The sequence below is a fragment of the Filicampus tigris genome, chromosome 8 (genome assembly GCF_054856515.1).
Source record: "Filicampus tigris isolate MCC_2025a chromosome 8, RoL_Ftig_1.0, whole genome shotgun sequence".
Lineage (NCBI taxonomy): Eukaryota > Metazoa > Chordata > Actinopteri > Syngnathiformes > Syngnathidae > Filicampus > Filicampus tigris.
The window spans coordinates 6,669,055-6,689,844 of NC_141224.1; the positions used below are offsets into that span (position 1 = coordinate 6,669,055).

The window sequence follows — 20,790 nt, forward strand, 5'->3', positions numbered from 1 at the left end:
ATATATCAACCTTTGGTTGCAAATTTCATTTCCGGGAGGAATATTACTCCTGAACGGTACTTGAAAGTTGTTATGGATCGTCTAAAGAGAGTATAGTAAACAAATAAGCATTTTTTTCCCCAATAGTAATTTTCAGTTATCACTCAATCAATAATAGTCAATAATATTGACTGTATTGAGTTATTTTTTTCCATTGTGAGGCACGGTGGTTTTCTTACGTCTCGGCACTTCACGGAATGAAGCGTGGGTGTACGAGCAAAACATGTAGTGGTTATTAAATGTAATTGGCATTGCCTCAAGTGCAATCAACAGCTACTGACTGTATTTGTATTGCAGCCCACCTTAGTATTGCTCAAGGAAATGTGCTGTGATGCACAGCTAAATCACCATATTTATTATGAGCAATGCTCCACCTCCATCGCGACCTGACTTTTATTTATTGAGTTAATAATCCAGCACTTTTGTGTTGAACAGAAGTTGGGAGGATATTTCACAACATGGAGGGGAACTACAAATATTGTCAATGATAGAAAAGCAGTGAGGTGGAAAAAAGAAAAAAAGCTTGAATAAGAGTGAGGACTTGTGAATTCCAGTATCTGTGCCTTTATCCACATTCTCAGTGTTGTTGTTGGTTGTTTTAAGGCAGGGGTGTCCGGACTCTGTCGTCAAGGGCTGCTGTCCTGCCTGTTTTCCATCTCTCCCTCCCTGATTCAAATGACCATGATCGTTATCATGATTCTTCAGAGCTTGCTGATGAGCTGATCATTTGAATCAGGTGTGTTGCAGCAGGGAGAGATGGAAAACGACAGGCAGGGCAGATGCGATATGCCTATTTTAGCGTTTCCCCCTTGAAATCTGCCTAGCAACAAGAGACCACTGCGATTGAATTCGATGTCCTAGCTGTGACTGAAATGGATTGGGATATTTTGGATTACATTTTTAAAAAATCTGTAAAGTTTTTATCCATCCACCCATTTTCTATCGCGGTCGCGAGAGCAGTTGTGACGTTAATTTCGGTCGACAGCAGAGGGCGATATTGCCCAACATGGCGGCCCCCTGAGATGGGGCAAAAATTGAATTAATCTAACTCTTTCCGGTGTTTTGACAAGTAGTGGCACATAGAGTACTGTACAACGTATACTCTCACTCTCTCTCTGTCTCTCTCTCTTCATGTTATTTTCTTTTTAAATTATTTAACATAAAAGGCAGTACAATGGTGAATGTGGTGAAGAGGTTGTCGGCTTTTCAACAATTTTGACAAATGCCTACAATATTTCATTGAATTAAAAAAAAAAACTAAACAAAATCCACACTGTTATGCAGGCCTGCACTCAAATGTAATATGTGTTCTTCCCATTAAATAGCTGCTGTAAGTATGATTACTATGTCTATATATCCACTTACAATATTACTGCCTCTAACCAGGAGACACGTAAGACATGTTGGAGGGGGCGCAGATTGAAACAAACGACTAAAAGATTATATAAATGCATTTCCCCCGGGATCAGTATATGCATTATGCACGCTCTTTTACCGTACAATAAAAGCCAACATACAGAAGGCAATAAAGACCATTTATCCTGCTTTTTTAATAAAAGAACTCTCTTTAAGGAAAACCACCTTCTGTATTTTCATGTGTTTAATAAGTCTCTATAATATACTGCATGAGTCACGCCATTTGCATTGAACTGCTGAACCAAATTAACTTTTCTCCCATATTCATATTTTATTGAGATGTACCTGTATATATAGTTTTTTTTTTTCTTTTCATTTAACTTGGACGAAAAGTGCATTTAATCCAGTGCAGCGCACTCACTTCATTGAGCCTAAATTCCAGGTGACTTTTGTGAAAGGTAGTTTATAACACCTTGCGCTGGTCACCGGCCAATCGTAGTGCACCTAAACAACCCTTCATACTCACATGCACGCCTATGTACAATTTAGAGTCTTCACCTGAGCCGTTTTTGGAATCTGGGAGGAAGTCCTGATTCAAGCCGAGAACCTCTTAACTGTTCGGCAGACTTGCTCACCACTCAACTACTGTGTTGCCTCAAATAAAATAGTACCCATCTATAATTTTAAACGGCCGTCTGTCGGCGAGTCCGACTAAACTTTGAGCAGCACCCTCCACCCTCAGATGAACGATATTTAATAACGATACTAAATAAAAGGGTTTCTGTCTATGCTTAATCCATCTATTTTAAAATTTTTCCCATCATTCGTCAACCGTCAGCAAAACGGCCGTCCGTCAGTGACGGATAGATGGACCGGTGTCCATCACGTAGATGGAATGCCCAGCTCTGCAATTAGCATCTACGTGGCGGTGCCGTTACACTGCAAGCAACAGATATTTGAACATAAACAGTGCAGCAGCTTACACAAGCAGATATGACAATATACACAGGCATATACTCTTTATCCTCTGTGTCGAATGACTAATATCAGTGCCGTACTGATGAGATTCTTGAGAGTCTTAATGAGCATCATATCTGTCTTATACTGCCCCCAGGTGGCAAAGGTGCACAGACAGGAATGAAACTGTTTTCATTCTTTTTAAATTCGTTCAATTATTACTTAATGTTTTTATAAAGTATAACATTAGTGAGTGCTATTTTTCCTCATTAAAGAACACATTGCAAAATTCTACTTCTGTCTGCACCCGGGTCAGCGTTGCTAAATAAAGGTTAAATAAAATCTCTGAATAAAAGTAAATATGGTCTTGCTTTACCTTCCTTCACAAGTGGCATCATGGTAAATATTTTTTATGCTAAAGGTTAGCTCTCCGCAGCCGAACGGAGGATTAAACACAGTGATTTGACAGCTCTCACGCTGCGACTTGCTCGCATTTAATCAGGCTCCCCAGGACCGACTTGACTCTTTGGCCCCCATCTGCACCGACATCATCCTCCTCTTGGCAGACTAAACACTCCCTTACACAAGCCCACTCTCTTCGTCTACAAGTCGGAGTCCATTTCACTCCCTTGCTGATTATTCTGGCTTTTATTGCAGCGCCGGCGTGCTTTCGGACACCTATAATTGGCCATAAAAATCATTAAAAAAAGAAGATAAAGCGCTCCTGGAGTCCAGAGAGGGTCATGTAATAGAAGGAGGGGAAAAAAGCACCAAAAGTCCATAATTGTGAAATATTTTCCCCTGCAGGGCCAACAGACGCTTTGGTGAGGACTCTCGCCCGTTTAAAACAAACACCAAGCGGGTGTCAGCTTGATCTATCGCCGACAACACGCACACTGGCATCACTTGTTTTGTTCACTGGGGTTCATCTTTGCTCTGTTTATGTACTCAGATTCATGTTCCCGTAATACAATAAAGACACACTCACACTTGGTTTCTTGACTGCAGTTTAAGTGTCTGACAGTTTATATGGTAAGTGTGTATGTGTGTACATACTGTCCTCATAAAAGAAAGCAGATTTCATTGGTTCAATACACTTCCTTTTGAATGGGGCATTACTTATAGAACAAATAAATATTACTTGACCCTGGTGGCTTTTATTGGTCCAACTGGTTACATTGTGAATGTTGTTGATGTTACAGTGACTTCTGAAGGGACAGACTGGGCACCAGGCATGGCACTACATCGAGAATCTGTGAAAAGCCACTGCAGCATTTTATTTGGTATTCTAAAATATATTCAGAAATTATTTTCTCAGCCTTCCTATGTATCGTTCAAGCCCCCCTTCAGCCCTGGCTGAGAAAAAACCCTGGCTTGACCAATTTGTGGGAAGTTGGCAGAGAAAATCGATTTACTACATCACTTACTCAACTTAATCACTTAAGTTACTTTATAAAGTGGTTTTAATTTTTTTCAGCAAAACCATGATACACAGCTTGAGCGTGGTTCATATAAAACGTGGTTTAACTTGGCCAAAGAATATTCAACAAAAAAAAAATAAAAATACAAGTGACCACGGGGCAATGGCAAAATCTATAAAGCTACACTCACCCTGTTTCCCACTCGCCGCCTTGGTCAAATGACATGTAAGGGTCTGTCACGAGGTTTAAGGGTGAAATACATACATGCTACAACAATAACAATTTCATAAGAAGTACTGTAATATGTAATTGCAACAATGACATCTCTGTGCTGGTCTTGCGCAGCTATGCAGTCCTTTCATCAAACATGCTTGTCACGTGCTTGAGGTAGAAGGTACCGCATACCAAAAAAAAAAAAAAAAAATTGGGGGCATTTTGTGTGTGAGGAACCCCGCTGACTGGCGCAGGTGTTCATTTACCACCACATTTAATTGGCTCAGGGACTTCACGCCATCCACAGGCGAGCAACTCGAAAGCTACATCCAAAAGTCACTGTATTGGCCTATATGCACTTCATAATTTAGTGTGGGATTAGTACAATTTTTATTTCAGTTGACTCTCTTTTTTTCTCAACAGATAACATTTCAGGTGGGGGAAAAACACTGAGAGAAGGCACTGTAGTATTTGAGAAAGATTTTAAACTCAGAACGTGTTGGTATGTCGTTGAATGGCCTCTGGATGTCGCTGTTCTCGCTGCTTCATTCTGGTGACGTACTGAAGCCACAAACCACGCGTAGATTCCCCCCCTCACCGAGTGTCCAATCAGAGAGCACGTTATCTTGTTGTCGTACGTAAACTGGGCGGAAGTGAGCGAACGACCGGGAAGGCTAATCTGCTTGATATCAACACAACAAGGTAACATTTACTCTCATTTGTGTTATTTAGAATTGTTTTATGGTGGTATGTATGCGTTCTCAGCCTCTTTAAACCACATATGTGGCTCTTTGTATTAGTTCCAGTCCATGGATAGGCTTTCAGTAATCCATGGCCTACCGTTTGTGGAGCGTTCTGGGTGCTAATGTGCTAGCATGACATGCCGAGTTTAGCACAAATAAAACACAATTACGTGTCGACAAATTATCACGCTTTTCAGATGGGTCTCTTCGTTTCACTTGCACCGACCTTAGTGAATGCAAAACACTGGGTGACGATAGAGGATTTTTATGGCCGAGGAGGCAAGAGACAAATTACTTTAAATTGAAAGTGCAATTTATGTACACACTATCAAGTGAAGAAGTCATAAACTAATCAATCATGTGGTACTAAACGTCAAAGCAGACGTTGTTTTCTAACAATTATTTAGTTTAAAAAACTTTTTAGAACACGTTTAAATCTGGTATCTCGTTTACTGGAGTAATACAAATTCATTAATAAAACAATTATTTGTGATAAATTTGTCGCCATTTTGTGTGTTCCACATAGCTTCATTGAAAGTAATTAACAACGAAGTAGACATTTCAAGGTGAAGCATTTATCTTTCCCAAATTGAATAACGGCTTTCTCAATCCATACAGTGTTATCTCAATGTTTTTTAAAAGCAAGAAGTTCCACCCCAACAAATACTTGGCTTCGCAGCGACCACCTTGATTAAAAAGACCCAGTTGTTTTACTCCTAAAACAAAGATGTCAAAGTCCGGTCCTCGAGGGCCAGTATCCTGCAGTTTTTGCATGTTCCCCCCCCCTCCAACACACCTGATTCAAACTCTTGGATTGATATCAAGCTCGAGGACCAGACTTTGATACCTGTGTCTAGGGGTGGGCGATATCGGAAAAAATATATATATATATGTATATCGATATTTTTTCAAAAAACTCGATAACGATAATTTGACGATATTCTACAAATAATATTTTAAATCTGCACTTGCTTCACAGACCAATTGTGGATAGACAGCATTTGTAAACATCTATTTGCTAAATACAGCTTCTGCAAAACATAATGATGATCTACAACTATATTAAACAAAAAAATGATGTATAGACTTACATTGATTTTTCGGAATATTTATGTCATTGAAAGGTCTCGGCTGTTATTCCATAATGATGTGACATTTTGAGCTTCAGTAAGTACTGGTGTACCACTGCCAACTGCGAGAGCAATCAGAATGAGAAAAAGGTGTTAACTACAGCAATCAGAATTGGAAATAAATGTATTTGATATGTGACAAAGTGTCACCCAGCGAGAGAAAAAAAAGACGTCGTCATGACAACACCCGTTCTCATATATTGGCCACCGTATTCGGAATAAAGTTAAATAACAAAACTGCAATTTACCGAAAAGTGCATTTTCCCACTCATTCATCGCTGTGATATGGAGACTTGTGACTTTATTCATGTTTGGGTGTATGCTGGCGTCACACTAATAAGCCGCGTGTACACTGATTTTCAGCATTTCCTCGTACTTTGCGGCCATCGGCTCACTCGCTTTTCGAGGCAGGATTAATACTCGATAATGTAAAATTACACATCGTGAAAGCAAGATTGACGATGATATCGATGACGATATATATCGCCCACCTCTACCTGTGTCCTAAAAGATATGTTTAACATTATTGTAAACCACTGTGACATTATGCACAGTTTGAACCCGAAAACAAAACTTTTCCAAAAAATTAAGGCAAGCATACATTGTATGTGCTAGCTCAAGACAAAACGGGGTACTTTGATTTAATATTGCGCTCATGAAGCAAGAATTAAATGAAATAATTCCTCAACATAAGGGGGCCGCCATGTTGGGTGAAATGGTTAGGGGTGTCTTGATTCAACTTTTTCTCTTCCGATACAGTACCGATATTGCAGCCTAGGGTACTGTCCGATATCGATCTGACACGATTTCAACAGGAATTATACATGCTTATATTTATATTTTAGTATGAAATGTTAGAAGGGACTTGATCAAGTGATATTATTCAAAGAAAGAAAAATAGTCAGCAACAGTAGATTTGTGAAAATATGACCCATTTATTCCATACATTTGGGATCATTGTATAATGATCCAATTAAAATGGATTGGACTCAAAAGTTAAATGAATATTGTGCCGACGTAAATATTTGAATACAAACAGTTGTAAAAGATGAAATGCAATTGTTTTGTACTTCATGTTGAGATCAGGTTCAATAACGGTAAAAGTGATGTTTAACATTTATGAATCCATTTCATTTGTCATATTTATTTCACACAGTTTTCTGGATGTTAATCAATAGTGATCAGGCTCTTTCTCTGCGTTGCCTCGAGTCGCTGAGTTTGAGAATAGGCGGGATTTCACCGTATTGTGAATGCTATTTCCTCCTTTTTGTTACTCCTAATAAGGATCAGAGGATCTTATTTAAACTCCAGCTCATCAGCAAAATGGCTGATTCTTGTTTACATCTGCGGAAAACGCTACAAAAGTCATTACATTATAAGCACTTTAAAGGCAGTGTTTAATTTCACTAAAACTCAAGTAGTAAAAATGGCTGGCGGTGATCTTCAGAGTCATCACTTCTTATTAGCCGCAGGGCTTGTTTTTTTCTTTGCTTTCTTTTTTTTTTTTTATTATTAAATTGAGTGCAGCCCGGGCGAGTTTGTGTTCTAGTGTTAGAAAGTTGCAGCACTATAGTCCGAACCAACTGGACTGTAACCTTTTTTTTATTTCATCCAAAGACTTCTAATAAATTAAATAGGTAAGCATAAAACAGCATGGCTGATATGCTAGCTACTAGCTAGTGCAGGATTAATTATTGAATGTCTGGTGCATAAATCTTTCTTTCTTTCTTGTTGTTACTTGCCTGTCAAACTTGTCAAGTAAAACCCAAACAGACTTTGCGATGAGCACACGATATGACTGACCCAACTTGTAAGCTGTTGGCTCCCCGACTTGCGTTTGAGCTGCGCTGTTCGTCTTTTTAGTCTTGGTTATTGGGATGCCATCTGCTGCTCGACTCAATTAAACATTGTAACAATAATGCCTCTCAGATGGGGGTTGCAACACACTTTGTTTGTACAATCTAGCCTTCAAGATGTCACTAACAAGCTGCTAAATGCTTCACGTTATTTGCCCGCCTGTTGAATCACTCGCAAATGACATTTTGTACCATATAGCGAAATTCGTCCAGATTCGTGCGAGGTTTTATTTTTGTAAGCAAATATGTCACTTTTTTTTTAATTGTAACATGGTCGCATTTTGTTATCATATTTATTTATTAACCCCATTCAAAAAAAAAATTGGGGGGGGGAAATCAGTTACATATCGCTGGCGTCGGGCCAAAACCCCCTAAGTCGCATTTTGGTGAATTTAATATTTTTGAAAAATCTATACTATTGCTCAGTCCACATGCATGGGTGTTATTTTTACACGTTACTTACCAATCTAAGGTGTTGAAAAAGGCTTGCTCTCTTTCACGATGCAATGCAAATGGTTGAACAAACTTTTTTGGGGGGTCTCCTGAAGAGCGACCATTTTGGAGGTACAAGGTTTTGGCCTTTTGGTCTTCAATTTGTGTACGGAGTTCCGTTCCTACGTAAACCAAATTTGTACGAAAGTCAGAATGCGCTGGAGTCTTTATAGGAATGTAACAAATGGCTGCCATCTTTGTGGAATTTTCTAAAAAAACAACAAAAAAAAACACAGATTGAGCACTTCGAAGGACACTTTAATCCTCTATAACAAAATAGAATCTGGAAAAAAAAAGTTGATGACTGAAGTACAAGACCTCATCTACTGCTCTTCTGACTAATAATGTTCCATTTACCGTCCCAATTATTTGGACACGCCCCCTTGGAATTTCAGCCCGTACTAGCTTATTAGTGGATCTGTCTAACTCAAACTTGTCAGCTAATCGGACAACACAGTTGAGCGAAACATCTTTACTCATTGTTAACTTTATAATATTTAACCTGCTCATCTATAAATAGATTTCTTGGCTACGCAAACGGGAGAAAACTGAGAATCTCTTGTCAACAACTTAAGTCCAGCGACAATATACAGTCGAAAGAAATATCGGAAGTTGCGCAGTGGGGAACATTGTGGTCATCCTCCACCCTCCTGAAAGTACCTGAATGTGTTTTTGCGTATGCGGACCGCTGCCAGACAGTGCCGGCATCCATTTAAATCCACCTTCATTCATTAAGCTCGATTTAATGCGTTTATAATTTAAGCACGAAATGATGCACGAGATTCCGTGTGGGTCGCTTTGGCTGCGACGCCTGCCAACTCATTTGTCCAACGCGCTTCGCTCGGAATATGTTTTTTTAAAGCGGCGGCTCTCCGTTGGGGCGCCAGATGTGCGCGTGAGCCGGTGAATAAAGCACCTCCGTATTAGACGATAACATGCAAATTCCTTTGAATTAATGTCAGCACAAGATGAAGAACCAGTCGGTCCCAAAAAAAAAACAAAAAAATGTCTCTGCGGCATTAATTTTAAGACATTGCCCGCAGTGGTGAAGTGGTCTGATGCAAGCTGAATAATTGTATCATGTATCGCTAGACTAAGATGTCCTAAGTGGGTTACCAAGTGCTCTCTGGGAGGAAGCTCTTAAAATAGCTGATCCAAATCAATAGCACATGATGCCACTTTGTTCTCTCACTTTTAATTTGATAAGTTGAATCAAACATTCAGCCCTCATTTTTTTTCTCCATTCGTTCATTATTTATCTTTCGCAGCTTTTTCTTGTAAGCTGTACGCTTCACTGCAGGAAATTGAGCACACTGGATAGTGCGCCATTGGTAAGCCTCGAATCAACATACCCCGGGACCGGTGTGAATCAAAGAGCCCCTGCGAGGGACTTTGAATGCCAAATTTGGATTTCGGCCAAAATTGACGGGAAGAATTTCCCCGAAAATTGCACGAAACTTCAAACTGCTATCACAGTTGTTGTGAATGGATCAGTGATTTTTTTTTTTTTTTTTTTTTTTTTTTTTAAATAAATCTCGCGGATCTGTGATCAGCCTGGAAAAAGCTGATCGTGTCAACCCTATTGACAGAAAAGCAGAAAGTGGTATAGAAAATGAATGGACGGATAGATGGATTGCTTTTTGTTTTTTTTCCCCCCTCTTCTGGGATTTACTATATTTCCACTGGCACCAACCAAGCTTTTAAAACAAAAAATTCCCGCAAGCTACTTTTCTCATATATTGTACAAGTCAGCAAGGTGACCGTGGCAAAATATTTGTAGCTCGGGTCAAAAGCTTCCCTGTCGGAACTTCTTTCGCATCTTTTGTGCTTGAATGTCTGCTATACTAAAACTAACACTATTAACCACCGGAAGCCTATATATTCTAAATTAAGATGTTTTAGTGATGACAGGAAGATCGACACAGGGGCCGTGGGGCTTTATTAGCTACACAGATGTGTAAGAAGGTCAAATGTATCCAAAAGGCTTCCCTGTTCATACACTCAGCCACGCCCACACAGAGGATGACATAGCCTAAACAATGTTGGTATTTTCCTATACAGAGTCCGACATTAAGCCTTTTTTTGCGCCAAAACAACCCTGAATGAAATGTCTAAATCTACGTGTAGGCCTACCCGCGGCTGAATTAGCGACGTGTGTTCAATTGGATGTCCTTTCACCGCACCACAAGAGGCCGCGGCTGATTTCGAAGGGCAGGTGAAGGATGCCCGCGCGCGGCTTGTACTTCCAGTCACGAGCACAGGGAGTCCCCGAAAGTCTGTCCTGTGGCTTTGAGCGCCGCCCTAACACACAGGCAGTGATTAGAACGGTGATATTCCTTTAATGCAGCGCAGCTGTCTTGCGAGTGGCAGCGCGGGGCGTGCGATTAAGCAGCCGTCCGCGTCTCTCTTTTCGTAGATGGACGTGGAGCAGCTCCTGTCTCTGTCCGGCTCGGCGCTGGCCCAGGCTGTCAGCTCTCTGCTGGAGACCCCCGGCCTCTACGTCTTCTCCGACATCCTGGAGCTGCCTAACGTCAGAGAGGTAAATAAAGGCGCCGCTCGCGTACAGCGGTACCCGATACGCCGCCGCTTGAGTGAAACGGGGTGGCGGGAAATGGAGCAATTGAGGTCCTGTAATGCCCTTCGCTTGTGGGCAAGGCGACCAGGCGCTTTCGGACGTTTGTTGAACAAGACGAACGGTCAAACGCACAAATTGTCGGCCTTATTGCGTAATTGCTTGAAGGGCAAATCAACCCAAACATGTTTTTTTTCAAGAATATGTTCCCAGCAGACCCACTCGTTGAAACACGGCATTCTGATTAATAGTGCGCTTGCGCAATACGAGTTAAGCAGCAAAATCCACCCGTTTTTAGCCATCTCAGGGGGCGGCCATTTTGTCATTTCTGTCCATTGAAAATGACATCACAACTACCCAGGGCTCAGGGAACGACCAATCACAGCTCGCCTGTTTTCTAAAGCTGAGCCCTGATTGGTCATTACCTGAGCCCTGGGTAGTTGTGATGTCATTTTCAGTCGACAGAAGTGACAAAATGGCCGCCCCCAGAGATGGCTAAAAACGAGTGGATTAGCTCTTATTCCACAAACGCAATATTTATCAGAATGCCTTGTTTCAACTAGTACAAATATGTTTGCGTTGATTTCCTATTTAAGTCATTTTTAAACATTTTAGAAAAAGGAAAAAAAAAAAAACCCAATGGATTCATGACTATTTTTAGTTCATTACAACCTCTAAATTATCTTGCTGTGCATAATCATTTGTAACAGGGCATTTTAACCAAAAATAGGTTTTTATTTCCGAAAAAAAAAAAAATACTGTCATTGACATAAAAAATACTGTCATATAAATCGTTGGGATGTTTGTTTACAGACATTCAAATTGTTCTCCAACAGTTGACTTGAAAATTATGAGTGGCATTTGCATAGAGTAAACATCATTTGCATAATAATTTGGAACGCCTACGTTACCGCGCCAACCAAATACAAAATGAGTGCACTCGCAAGGAGCTGCTGTTGGCCACAACTCACACGCTCAACCGGCCAACCCAGCGCCAGCTCCCGATGGCACTCACACACCTGTGCAGTATTTATACATTATCAAACCAGTTTATTTCCTTAACTTCACCTTTATTATGTTTGGTACGATTATAGTTCTATTTTCCTTAATTAAAACGACATTACAATAAAATGTGGTGGCTGTTAAATTGACAACAGTGTCAGTCAAGACGGAGCAATTTCATACTGCCAATGATGTACAAGCACATGTCGCCCAATTAAAATGATCTTTTTTAAGGCAATTTCAAATCCAGCACTCGTGCTGGATCTCATTAGATGGTGTAGGTGTATCTAGTGAAGCGCGCATGACGAACGTGAAGTGGCTCACTCGGTAATATTTGCCACGTTAAACGCTGTCGGGCCCGCGCAGTCACTTTGTGCTAATATGCATATTCATCTTGCGCGCTGGAGCGGCTAATTTGCTAATACGCTTGTTTACTTTCAGCAGAATTTATTCCAAATCCCATCTCGGCTCATTCCCGGTTATTTCTGTGCTATCTTCGAAACGCCTGAGCTTGCGTGAATTGTGGGATTAATGAAAAGAAACAAGAAACAAAAAACAAAAACGTCTTCTTTTTTTTTTTTAAGCACCCAAAAATGAACAATAGTGCAAATGCACAGCGTCCTTGTGTGTGATTGGTCAATCCAGTGCTGAGCATAGATGTGATTAGTCACATGCTCACTAAAGAGCTGCTCCTCTTCGTCACTGTCAAGGACAACTTTGGCCACGTTGCTTTTCTTCACTCAGTGATGGCTAATAAAGGCAGAGAAATCGGTATGAATATTAGCTGATTGATTCGGAAAGCGCAAAGGCAGGCGTGCTAACCACTACAAGCCCATGACATGAGCCCTACTGCGAAAGGTGAAAAGCTGCATTTGACTTCCACTCCAAAAAGGCTCCTAGATTGCCTAGAGATGCTGTAAAATGGCACCAAAGCACTGCTTTTCTATTAGTCATGGCTTTAGAATGTCTGATAGAAGCGCCTCCCCTCCCCTTCAACATAGTTCCCTTTACTTTGCACCAAGATGGCATCAAAGCACTCTGCTGTAGGCCGAGGACCCCCTGCTTTAGGGACAAAGCCCAGAGGCAAATAGTAAATATCTGCGAGTAATTAATCCCCCACCCCCTCCAAGAGATTTTGAGTTGCCGAAAGAGACCAAAAGACGGTGGGAAAAGCACTGCTTTATATTGGACATGGCTATGGCCTGACTAAATGAAGCTCCTCCTCTCAGTTCAACATAGTTCCTTGGCACCAAAATGGTGCCAAAGCTATACTTTTATTTAGAAAGGGATATGGCCTGATCACAAAACCACAGCGATTTCAGCGATTGACCGTTAAGAGGGGGGGGGGGGGGAACGCAAGTAGGATCATTTCGAAATAGCAAATGGCGACTACTCCTATTGGGAATTTCTCTCAGCGCTCAGCCTCTGTTTCTACCTCACTACGAAGGTAATTTCATATGATCTCTTCTTCATTTTCTCTTCCGCCAGCTGGAGAACGGCCCTCACGCCCCGATGTACCAGCTCCTCAATCTCTTCGCCTACGGAACCTACTGCGACTACAAAGGTGCGGCGCGGCATGTGAATAAGCCGGTAGAAAAAGCGTGCGTGCGTGCGTGCCCCTCGCAGCTAACTCTTTTATTACACGGTGTATTTTGTTGCTGCGAGGCAAGGCGCCTTGACTCAAAGGCATTAAATAAACATGGTCTCCGAAGGTGCCGCAGGCAGCTGCTTCACAAACAAATTGGAGCTCTCCTTCTGACTGGCTCATTACTGTCTGTGTCAAAACAAGACGCCGGAGAAAAAAAAAAAAAAAAGACACTGAAATTCATGGCTCTTCTGTCTGTTTATTATTTGTGGCCACACCAACTTGGAAGTAATTAGTCATTTAATGTATTAATCTTGAACTTAATTACCCTATTTAGCCCGGGGATGTTTATTTACTGAGCTACAGACGATACAAGGCATTGTAATGTTTTTTTTTCCTTCACATTTTCACTGCGTAATAGTAATCTACTCCAGTGTTTCCCAACCTTTATTGAGCCAAAGCGCATACATTAAAAATTTCATGACACACCACCAAACGAAAATGTCACCAAAAGCGGATGCACAAGTTAATTATGTACTTTCTGCCTGGAATTTTTCTGCCTGTGACTAGACATCGCTAACATCGATAGTAGAACACATACTTTATTTGTTGTAAATAAATAAATATGTTGTAGTCAAATTTATTATATAGTTTGAGTGTATCTATCAAGGCCCTATCAATTAATCGGTCGGCAGATATTAGCTCTTTTGAAATCGGCCAAAAATCCACTTTTTTTTTTGTAACACATTACAACATACGACAAACATTTCCTCTCCCAAAAATTGGTCTAATTTTCTCTCTGTTGTGAAGTTAAATACAAAAGGACAAAGTGTTCTTCTGCCTGTAATTCACATCTTAATTGTAAGCAATTGGGGGACCAAAAAAGGAGTTTTTACTGATTGTTTATTTCCTAAACTAATCGGGCGATTAATCGGTTATCTAAATTTTATCGGTTGGGCCCTACTTTATATTATAATAGAGCTTCTGTCTTGGGAAAGAGGGATCTTAGTTTCTTACCATTTTTTTGAACGGCGTTGCATACCGCAGCACTTTTTCTTTAAACATCAGCTGTGCAGATACCATGTCTGCTGCTTGCGTTGTTGGCGCGTTTCATACCATCTAAATTTTTTTGTTTTATTTTTTCCAACACGAGAAGGATAAAAAAGAGAGGCTCCTGTTTGAGGTGTGGTGCTTATTTCTTCAAGTCCACCTGTAGATGAACTCATTCGCTGCCAGACATTTTCACGTTTGAAAAAATGTGAGAAAAAAAAAAAGTATATATACATAAATTCCTGGGATTGAATGGCTGGAATGTGAAAAGACAAGTAAATTCGCCAATGGCAGTGAATGAGTTAATTGGTGAACAAAATTTATTTTTAGTGACATGAGAGGCAAAATATTGTAAGCAGTCTTTGAGTATGGTGCAGTTGTACAGTACTGCAAACTACTGTCACAATAAATGAAATACACAAATACCTCTCAGCACTCAATACTCTGTGTACCTAATTTTGTGACCAAATGTCACGCTTTGACTCTTTTAGAGCGAGCGGCGTCCCTCCCAGAGCTGACACCCGCTCAGCGGAACAAACTTCGCCATCTGTCCATCATCAGCTTGGCCTCCAACCTCAAGGTACCCGTTCTCCTTCGGTGGTGTTCTCGCACCGCAGAGGAGCTGTCACGAGTCGAGCTGGATTGTCTCGTTATAATCAGACAAGCACTTCATGGGTGTAGCACATGCTATTTAAAATAGAAAATAGCCTATTTTCAACACATCTCAGCTTGATTTTTTTTTTCTTTTTTTCTTTTTTTTTTTTATAGAAGCCTGATCAATTTGCACCTTTCCACCTTTCTTTTTTTGCCCCAGTGGTGGGGAGTACACATACCTTGTTACTGTACTTTAATTAGGTAACTCAATCTGCCTCACATGATTAAAAGTACAACATTTAAAAGCATTTAAAAACAGAAGGACTAAAGACATTTAAAAGCAAATAAATAAAAAGTAGTGTACTAAAAGAACATACGGTGCAAGAACAAGATTTGAGAGGCAAAAAAATATTTAAAAAATACTTTAAAAGACTTCAAATCGAGGCATGGTTTTGAACCTGTATTTAAATGCATTTACACTCGGTGCAGCCTGCACTTTTGTTTGCCAGCTTATTCCATTTGCGTGCAGCATAGCAGCTAAATGCTGCTTCACCATGTTTTCTTTGAACTCTGGGCGCCACTAATTGTATTCAGGAGTTAATCCTAAAATAGTAGTTTTTGTGTCGATTCTATTAGATTTTTCTTACAAGAACAGTATCTGTACTTTACCTCAATATTTAGTTTTCTGATGACGTTTTACTTTTACTCGCTACATTTGAAAACTGATATCTGTGCTTTTTTTTTTTTTTTTTTTTACTTCTTGGTCAAAATGCTTTTTTCATGCTTCAGCGGATACTTGTTAGAGGTTTAAAAGAAAAAAAACGTTTAAGTTAGTTAAGCTAGCGCATGTCACGCTAGCTGCTTTCTCTGCACCTAACGCCACTCTCTGTGGAACTATTTGTGTTGGCTGAGCCGAACGACTTGATTTGTTGTTTCTTATCTGTTCTCTTACTTTGAACTTATAACTGTTTGCTCGCAGAAGTGTTGTATCAAAGCAATCGGCAGGCCTTCAGCCTTTTTGCCTACGATTAAATCACAGCCGTGATGACGTACAGTACTTGACGACCTGGAGTGTGATTTTGCTTAATTACATCCCATCTGACGTCCTGCTGTGACTCTTTCCTTCCTGTGTTGTGCTGCGTTTAGTGTCACAAGCTCAAACTCTCTGATTGCCCGGCAGATTGTTCCCATTTTCCTCCTTTGCCAGCGACATTTAAGCAAATGTGCCATTTCCCACAAAAGTTCCCGCAGCCATTACAAAGGATGTGACGCTCCGCGTTTTGTCCCCTTAGTGCCTGCCGTACTCGTTGCTCCTACAGCAGCTGGAGCTGAAGAACGTGCGCGAGCTGGAGGACCTGCTGATCGAGGCAGTGTACTGCGACATCATCCAGGGCAAATTGGACCAGCGCAACCAGCAGGTGGAGGTGGACTGCAGCGTGGGTCGTGACCTGGGCCCCAATGAGCTGCCCAACATCGTCAACACGCTGCAGGAATGGTCAGTAACGGTCCTCCTCCCGAGCCGGCGCACGCTCCTCCTTCTCCACGGCCGTGCTTCTGCTCCCCCCCCGTAGGTGCACGGGCTGCGAGGCGGTGCTGTGCGGCATCGAAGAGCAAGTCTCCCGGGCTAATCAGTACCGCGAGAGCCAGCTGAAAGTCAAAGTTCAAGTTGAAACAGAGGTCAGTGTTGACGCCTTGAGTCCTTCCCTCTCCATATTTGCGACTTGTTCAGCAGCCTCCTTTTCTCCTTTTCCGCCTGAGGCTAATTGTGATATTTAAGAAGAAAATCCCAACTGGATTTTTTTTTTTTTAAATCATCATTGCCCCTGGCTGGTGTGCTTACAGTTGTTTGGTGGTTTATCATCCCTTTCTTATGAAAGTCATCTCTCAAGAGCAGTTCCATGAAATTACTTAACCGCCTTCCACACTATAAACTGACGTGATGAAAGGTCACTGTGACCACAAACGACAGTGTATTTGACATTTTTTTTAACCCAAAACTACCGTACATTTTGCTTTTTCAGCCACAAACTAATTTTAGGCCAATTTTGAAGCCAAAAGCTACTTTTTAAATGTCAGGTCTCACACTAAGCTGCGTTTTATCTTTTAGGCTACACACTATTGTACATTTGACATTTTTTGCACAAAAACAAACAAAATTTGAGGCTACACAAGCTATTTTAATTTCCCATTTTAGGCCTGTATTTTTCATTTGTTTATGTGTATGCATACGTAGGTTGAGCCATTTTTCTACATATCTGAACACTTTTATTTGGCATATATTTAACTGTGTATTTAAAAAATGGTGGATGATATCATTGTTGTTATCATCCTTTGTGGCAATAAAAATATTTTTGGGGAAAAAAATTACTTTGCATTGAACATTTTAGGCCACACAAACTATTGTGAAGCCAGGCTATTATAAAGTGGATATTTTAAGCTACTGTTCATTTTTTATGACAGGCTAAAAACTACTGTATGTTTTATATTTTAGGCAACACACGGGTGTGCATTTGCGACATACTACCAAAAATTTTAGACCGCAAACTCATCTTCATTTTACATTTTAGGTCACAAACATCACATGTACATTGTACTTTTCAAGCACAAATTAGTGTGCATTTTATATTTTGGGCTTCAACCTAACAGAATTTTATTTCAAGTATCAAACATTGACATTTAAAGGCCACAAATGATTGTACATTTTAGGCCCAAACAAGTGTTGAGAGTAACCTGGTGACTCATGACCCAATCATCGTTCTCCCTTAGGTGTCAAACCTACAGAAAACCCTGAAGGCCAGCGCCGCCTCGCCGTCATCTGGTCCCGCCCCCGCCGGAGCAGCCTCCAATCAGGATGCCGACCAGCCGGCCGAACCGCGGGACCCCGCCTCCTCTCAGGAACCGCGCCAGCCAGGAAAAAAAAGTTCTAAGGTGAAAGGGTGAGTACTATATTGTTGCCTTCAATTTTCAAAAAACTTTTGGCTTGTGACGTAATTGAATTTAGTTTTTTTTTTTTCCCCCGGAAATCCTTAAAAAGAATTTCATTGGCATAAAACGATCACATGGAATTTTTATTTTTGCATTTTATTTTTTATATATAATTGTTTGATCTTCATTTATCCCGTGGAGCACTTTGGGCTTTGCAAAGTGTGCTTTATAAATATGCATTTGGCGAGTAATAAGGACAACACGGCTAAGTGTCTCCTTCAACATTAAATGAAAGCCATTAGTCCAATGTTCTCGCAGAGAGCAAAGTTAATTCAGCGGGGAGCCACCGTGGGTGCATTTTTTCCAATAAACACTAAAAAGCCAGCTGCTGCTGGAAGTGGCTGTCAGGGTTGTTCTTCTCTGCCTCCATTACCAGTTTTCAACTGCACATCTGTCCCGGATTGTAAAATGTCACCAGATACAGCCGGCGTGTTCCGGGCATTCGCTGCCTTCCATGTTGTTCAAGAAGTCATCTTTTTTTCTTTTTTTTTTTTTCTTCTTTTTTCAAGTTTTCGCCTGCTAGATTTAGACTGAGCTCCACGACCCTCATCTTGTCAGTCAGACAGACGATCTATTTGATATTTTGAAATCCCAAGTAATGATAGCTTAACCTCAATCCCGGAATTAAAACGAGTGATGACACCCATTCTTCAAAAGCTGCTGGAAGGATGAGAGTGTTAAAGCAGATGTTTTTTGGGGGCTTTTTTTCATGATTTAAAACAGTTCCTTATAAATACTATACTTGTGTACAATCAGTTTGTGCAGTCCCCGCCAAAAGTATTGGAATACCAAAGTCAATTCCTTTGTTTTTGTTGTATACCGAAGACGTGTAAGTTTCCGATCAAAAGTTGAATGTACGAAAAATTTATAGGTCTCAAACAACTCAGGACTGAATACCTTTTGTTTGAAGCCAGCCACTTTTCAAGTGAGTATTGAAATATGTAACCAATGGTGGTTTCTAGTTCCTCAGGTTTTGCCTTTCAAATGGATTTCTTAAAATATTAGACAGTGCTTGTTTTTGACTTTGGGTTTCAACTGGTAAAACTGCATATCGTCGCTGTCGTATGAAAAACACTTACCTCCATTTTCATGTTCTTATTTTTACATGAATGGTGTTTTCGCGTTACAAGCACAAAGCATTAATATGGAAATTAAAAAAGTTTCCAAAATTGGAGATAACGTTTTTTCACAGGACAGCGACGATATGCTGTTCGACAAACACGAAGACCAGAGACCTGTCAATGGGAGAAAAGCAAACCATTTTGAAGCTGAGAGAAGAGGGGAAAATTGATCGGAGCTATTGAACAGTATTGGGCAGAGCCAATACAACAATTTGGAATGTCCTGTTCTAATACTTTTGGAGGGGACACTGTGTCCCCTATATGATTGCTGCGTGATAGCGAAGAAAAATGAGCAGAACAAATGATTAACAGCGCATCTACCCTCCCTCTTATTTGTCATAAATAAAAAAAATAAATCCGAATAACCAGTGACATTATTCTCTACTCGCCAGGCTGCGAGGCAGCGGCAAGATCTGGTCCAAGTCCAACTGAAGAAGTGACAAAACGGCACCACTGATCCGCACTCTCACGGGACTCGTTGTGGGACAAAAAAAAAAAAAACGGAAGCGTTCAAACAAAGTGACGGGCTGTGGGTTGGGGTGGGGCGGGGCGGGCTTCGCACCCTCGCCACCGCCACTCTGACGGGAAGCTTCACGGGAACGTTTAGTTTTTCTGTTGTAGTCACCTAATCTCACCTTGACGGATACGCGCCCATCGCGGCGTCCTCTCTCCTGCCGTTTTTAAGAGAGTGAACAAGACTGGACAGCCAGTTGCCTTGGCCCATAAGCAGGAGCTTTTCTGATGCATTTTGTCGTGAACGTGTGTCTTTATTGCTTTAAACGTGCTCCCTTTGGCTTAAACTCCTTTTTGTCATTCCCCGCACTCCCCCCCCCCCCCCTCCACCTGCTGAGGTAAGAATTGTATCAAAGTCTGAGTATAAGATTGAAAATAAAAAGGAAAACAAAAAAAAAGCCCTTGCACTTATCCTGACGTGATCTCATTAATGTCACTGTCACATCTTTTAATACACGTGCTTCTAAACGCATCTCCGGAGGGTGTCGCCGCTAAATGTTAACTCACAGAAGGGGGGTCTGCCATTAGGAGGTCAAGCTGTTAATTAGGGCGTGTCCCCGTAGAGGCCCGTGCATCACAAGCACCCAGGCTTCATTATTCAAAGGCCATTCTTATTTGTCCTGTTTTCCGCCCTGAGCTTCTACGGAGGAACCTTCCTCATGCTTTTACAATATGGTAAAAATAAAAGAATACTGCATGTATGAGAGATGATTTTTTTTTTTTCTTCTTCTTAAGAGTGTCCAATCCACATCAAGATTATACAAGCACATATCGTGGAAAACGTACTTTATTTCAATTGATCAGTTTAGATCGCTACACATAGTGAAATATTTCATAATAATTTTTTTAATCGAACTACTAAAATAAAATGTTAGCCTAATATAATTGAATGTCATGTTGGAACGTTTTTTTAAAAACAAGGAAAAAAAAAAAAAAAAAAAATTCAAAGAAAAAGAGTCCATTTGACTCGATTCAACCTTTGTAGATGACCAAGACTTGAATCACTGACAATCTATGCAGACATAAAGGAAAAACAATTATTTTAGCAAGCACATTATGTTTGAACTGATATTGTGTTGGCAATTGTGCTCCAAGGCTGACGGAATTAACTTTTCAGTTATACTTTACATTGCGGTACTCTAATTTCGTGAAATACTGCAC

The 20,790-nt window shown here is 40.7% G+C and overlaps 1 protein-coding gene across 1 annotated transcript; it reads left to right on the top strand.

Annotated features, from left to right (window-relative positions):
- The first annotated feature begins 4,549 nt into the window (after window positions 1-4,549).
- cops7a (COP9 constitutive photomorphogenic homolog subunit 7A) lies at window positions 4,550-20,330 on the top strand. Its single transcript, XM_086039273.1, has 8 exons — window positions 4,550-4,688; window positions 10,624-10,746; window positions 13,270-13,345; window positions 14,908-14,996; window positions 16,303-16,505; window positions 16,582-16,687; window positions 17,777-17,946; window positions 19,509-20,330. Exons 2-8 carry the CDS (start codon window positions 10,624-10,626, stop codon window positions 19,546-19,548), a joined length of 807 nt encoding a protein of 268 aa, XP_085895399.1. The 5' UTR covers window positions 4,550-4,688; the 3' UTR covers window positions 19,549-20,330.
- Window positions 20,331-20,790: the final 460 nt, after the last annotated feature.

Excerpts from the sequence above, each read along its gene's own strand:
- cops7a (XM_086039273.1), top strand. The coding sequence starts at position 10,624 with ATGGACGTGGAGCAGCTCCTGTCTCTGTCCGGCTCGGCGCTGGCCCAG. Across the intron at positions 10,747-13,269 it reads AGCTGCCTAACGTCAGAGAG|CTGGAGAACGGCCCTCACGC; the intron begins GTAAATAAAGGC and ends CTCTTCCGCCAG. Across the intron at positions 17,947-19,508 it reads AAAAGTTCTAAGGTGAAAGG|GCTGCGAGGCAGCGGCAAGA; the intron begins GTGAGTACTATA and ends TCTACTCGCCAG.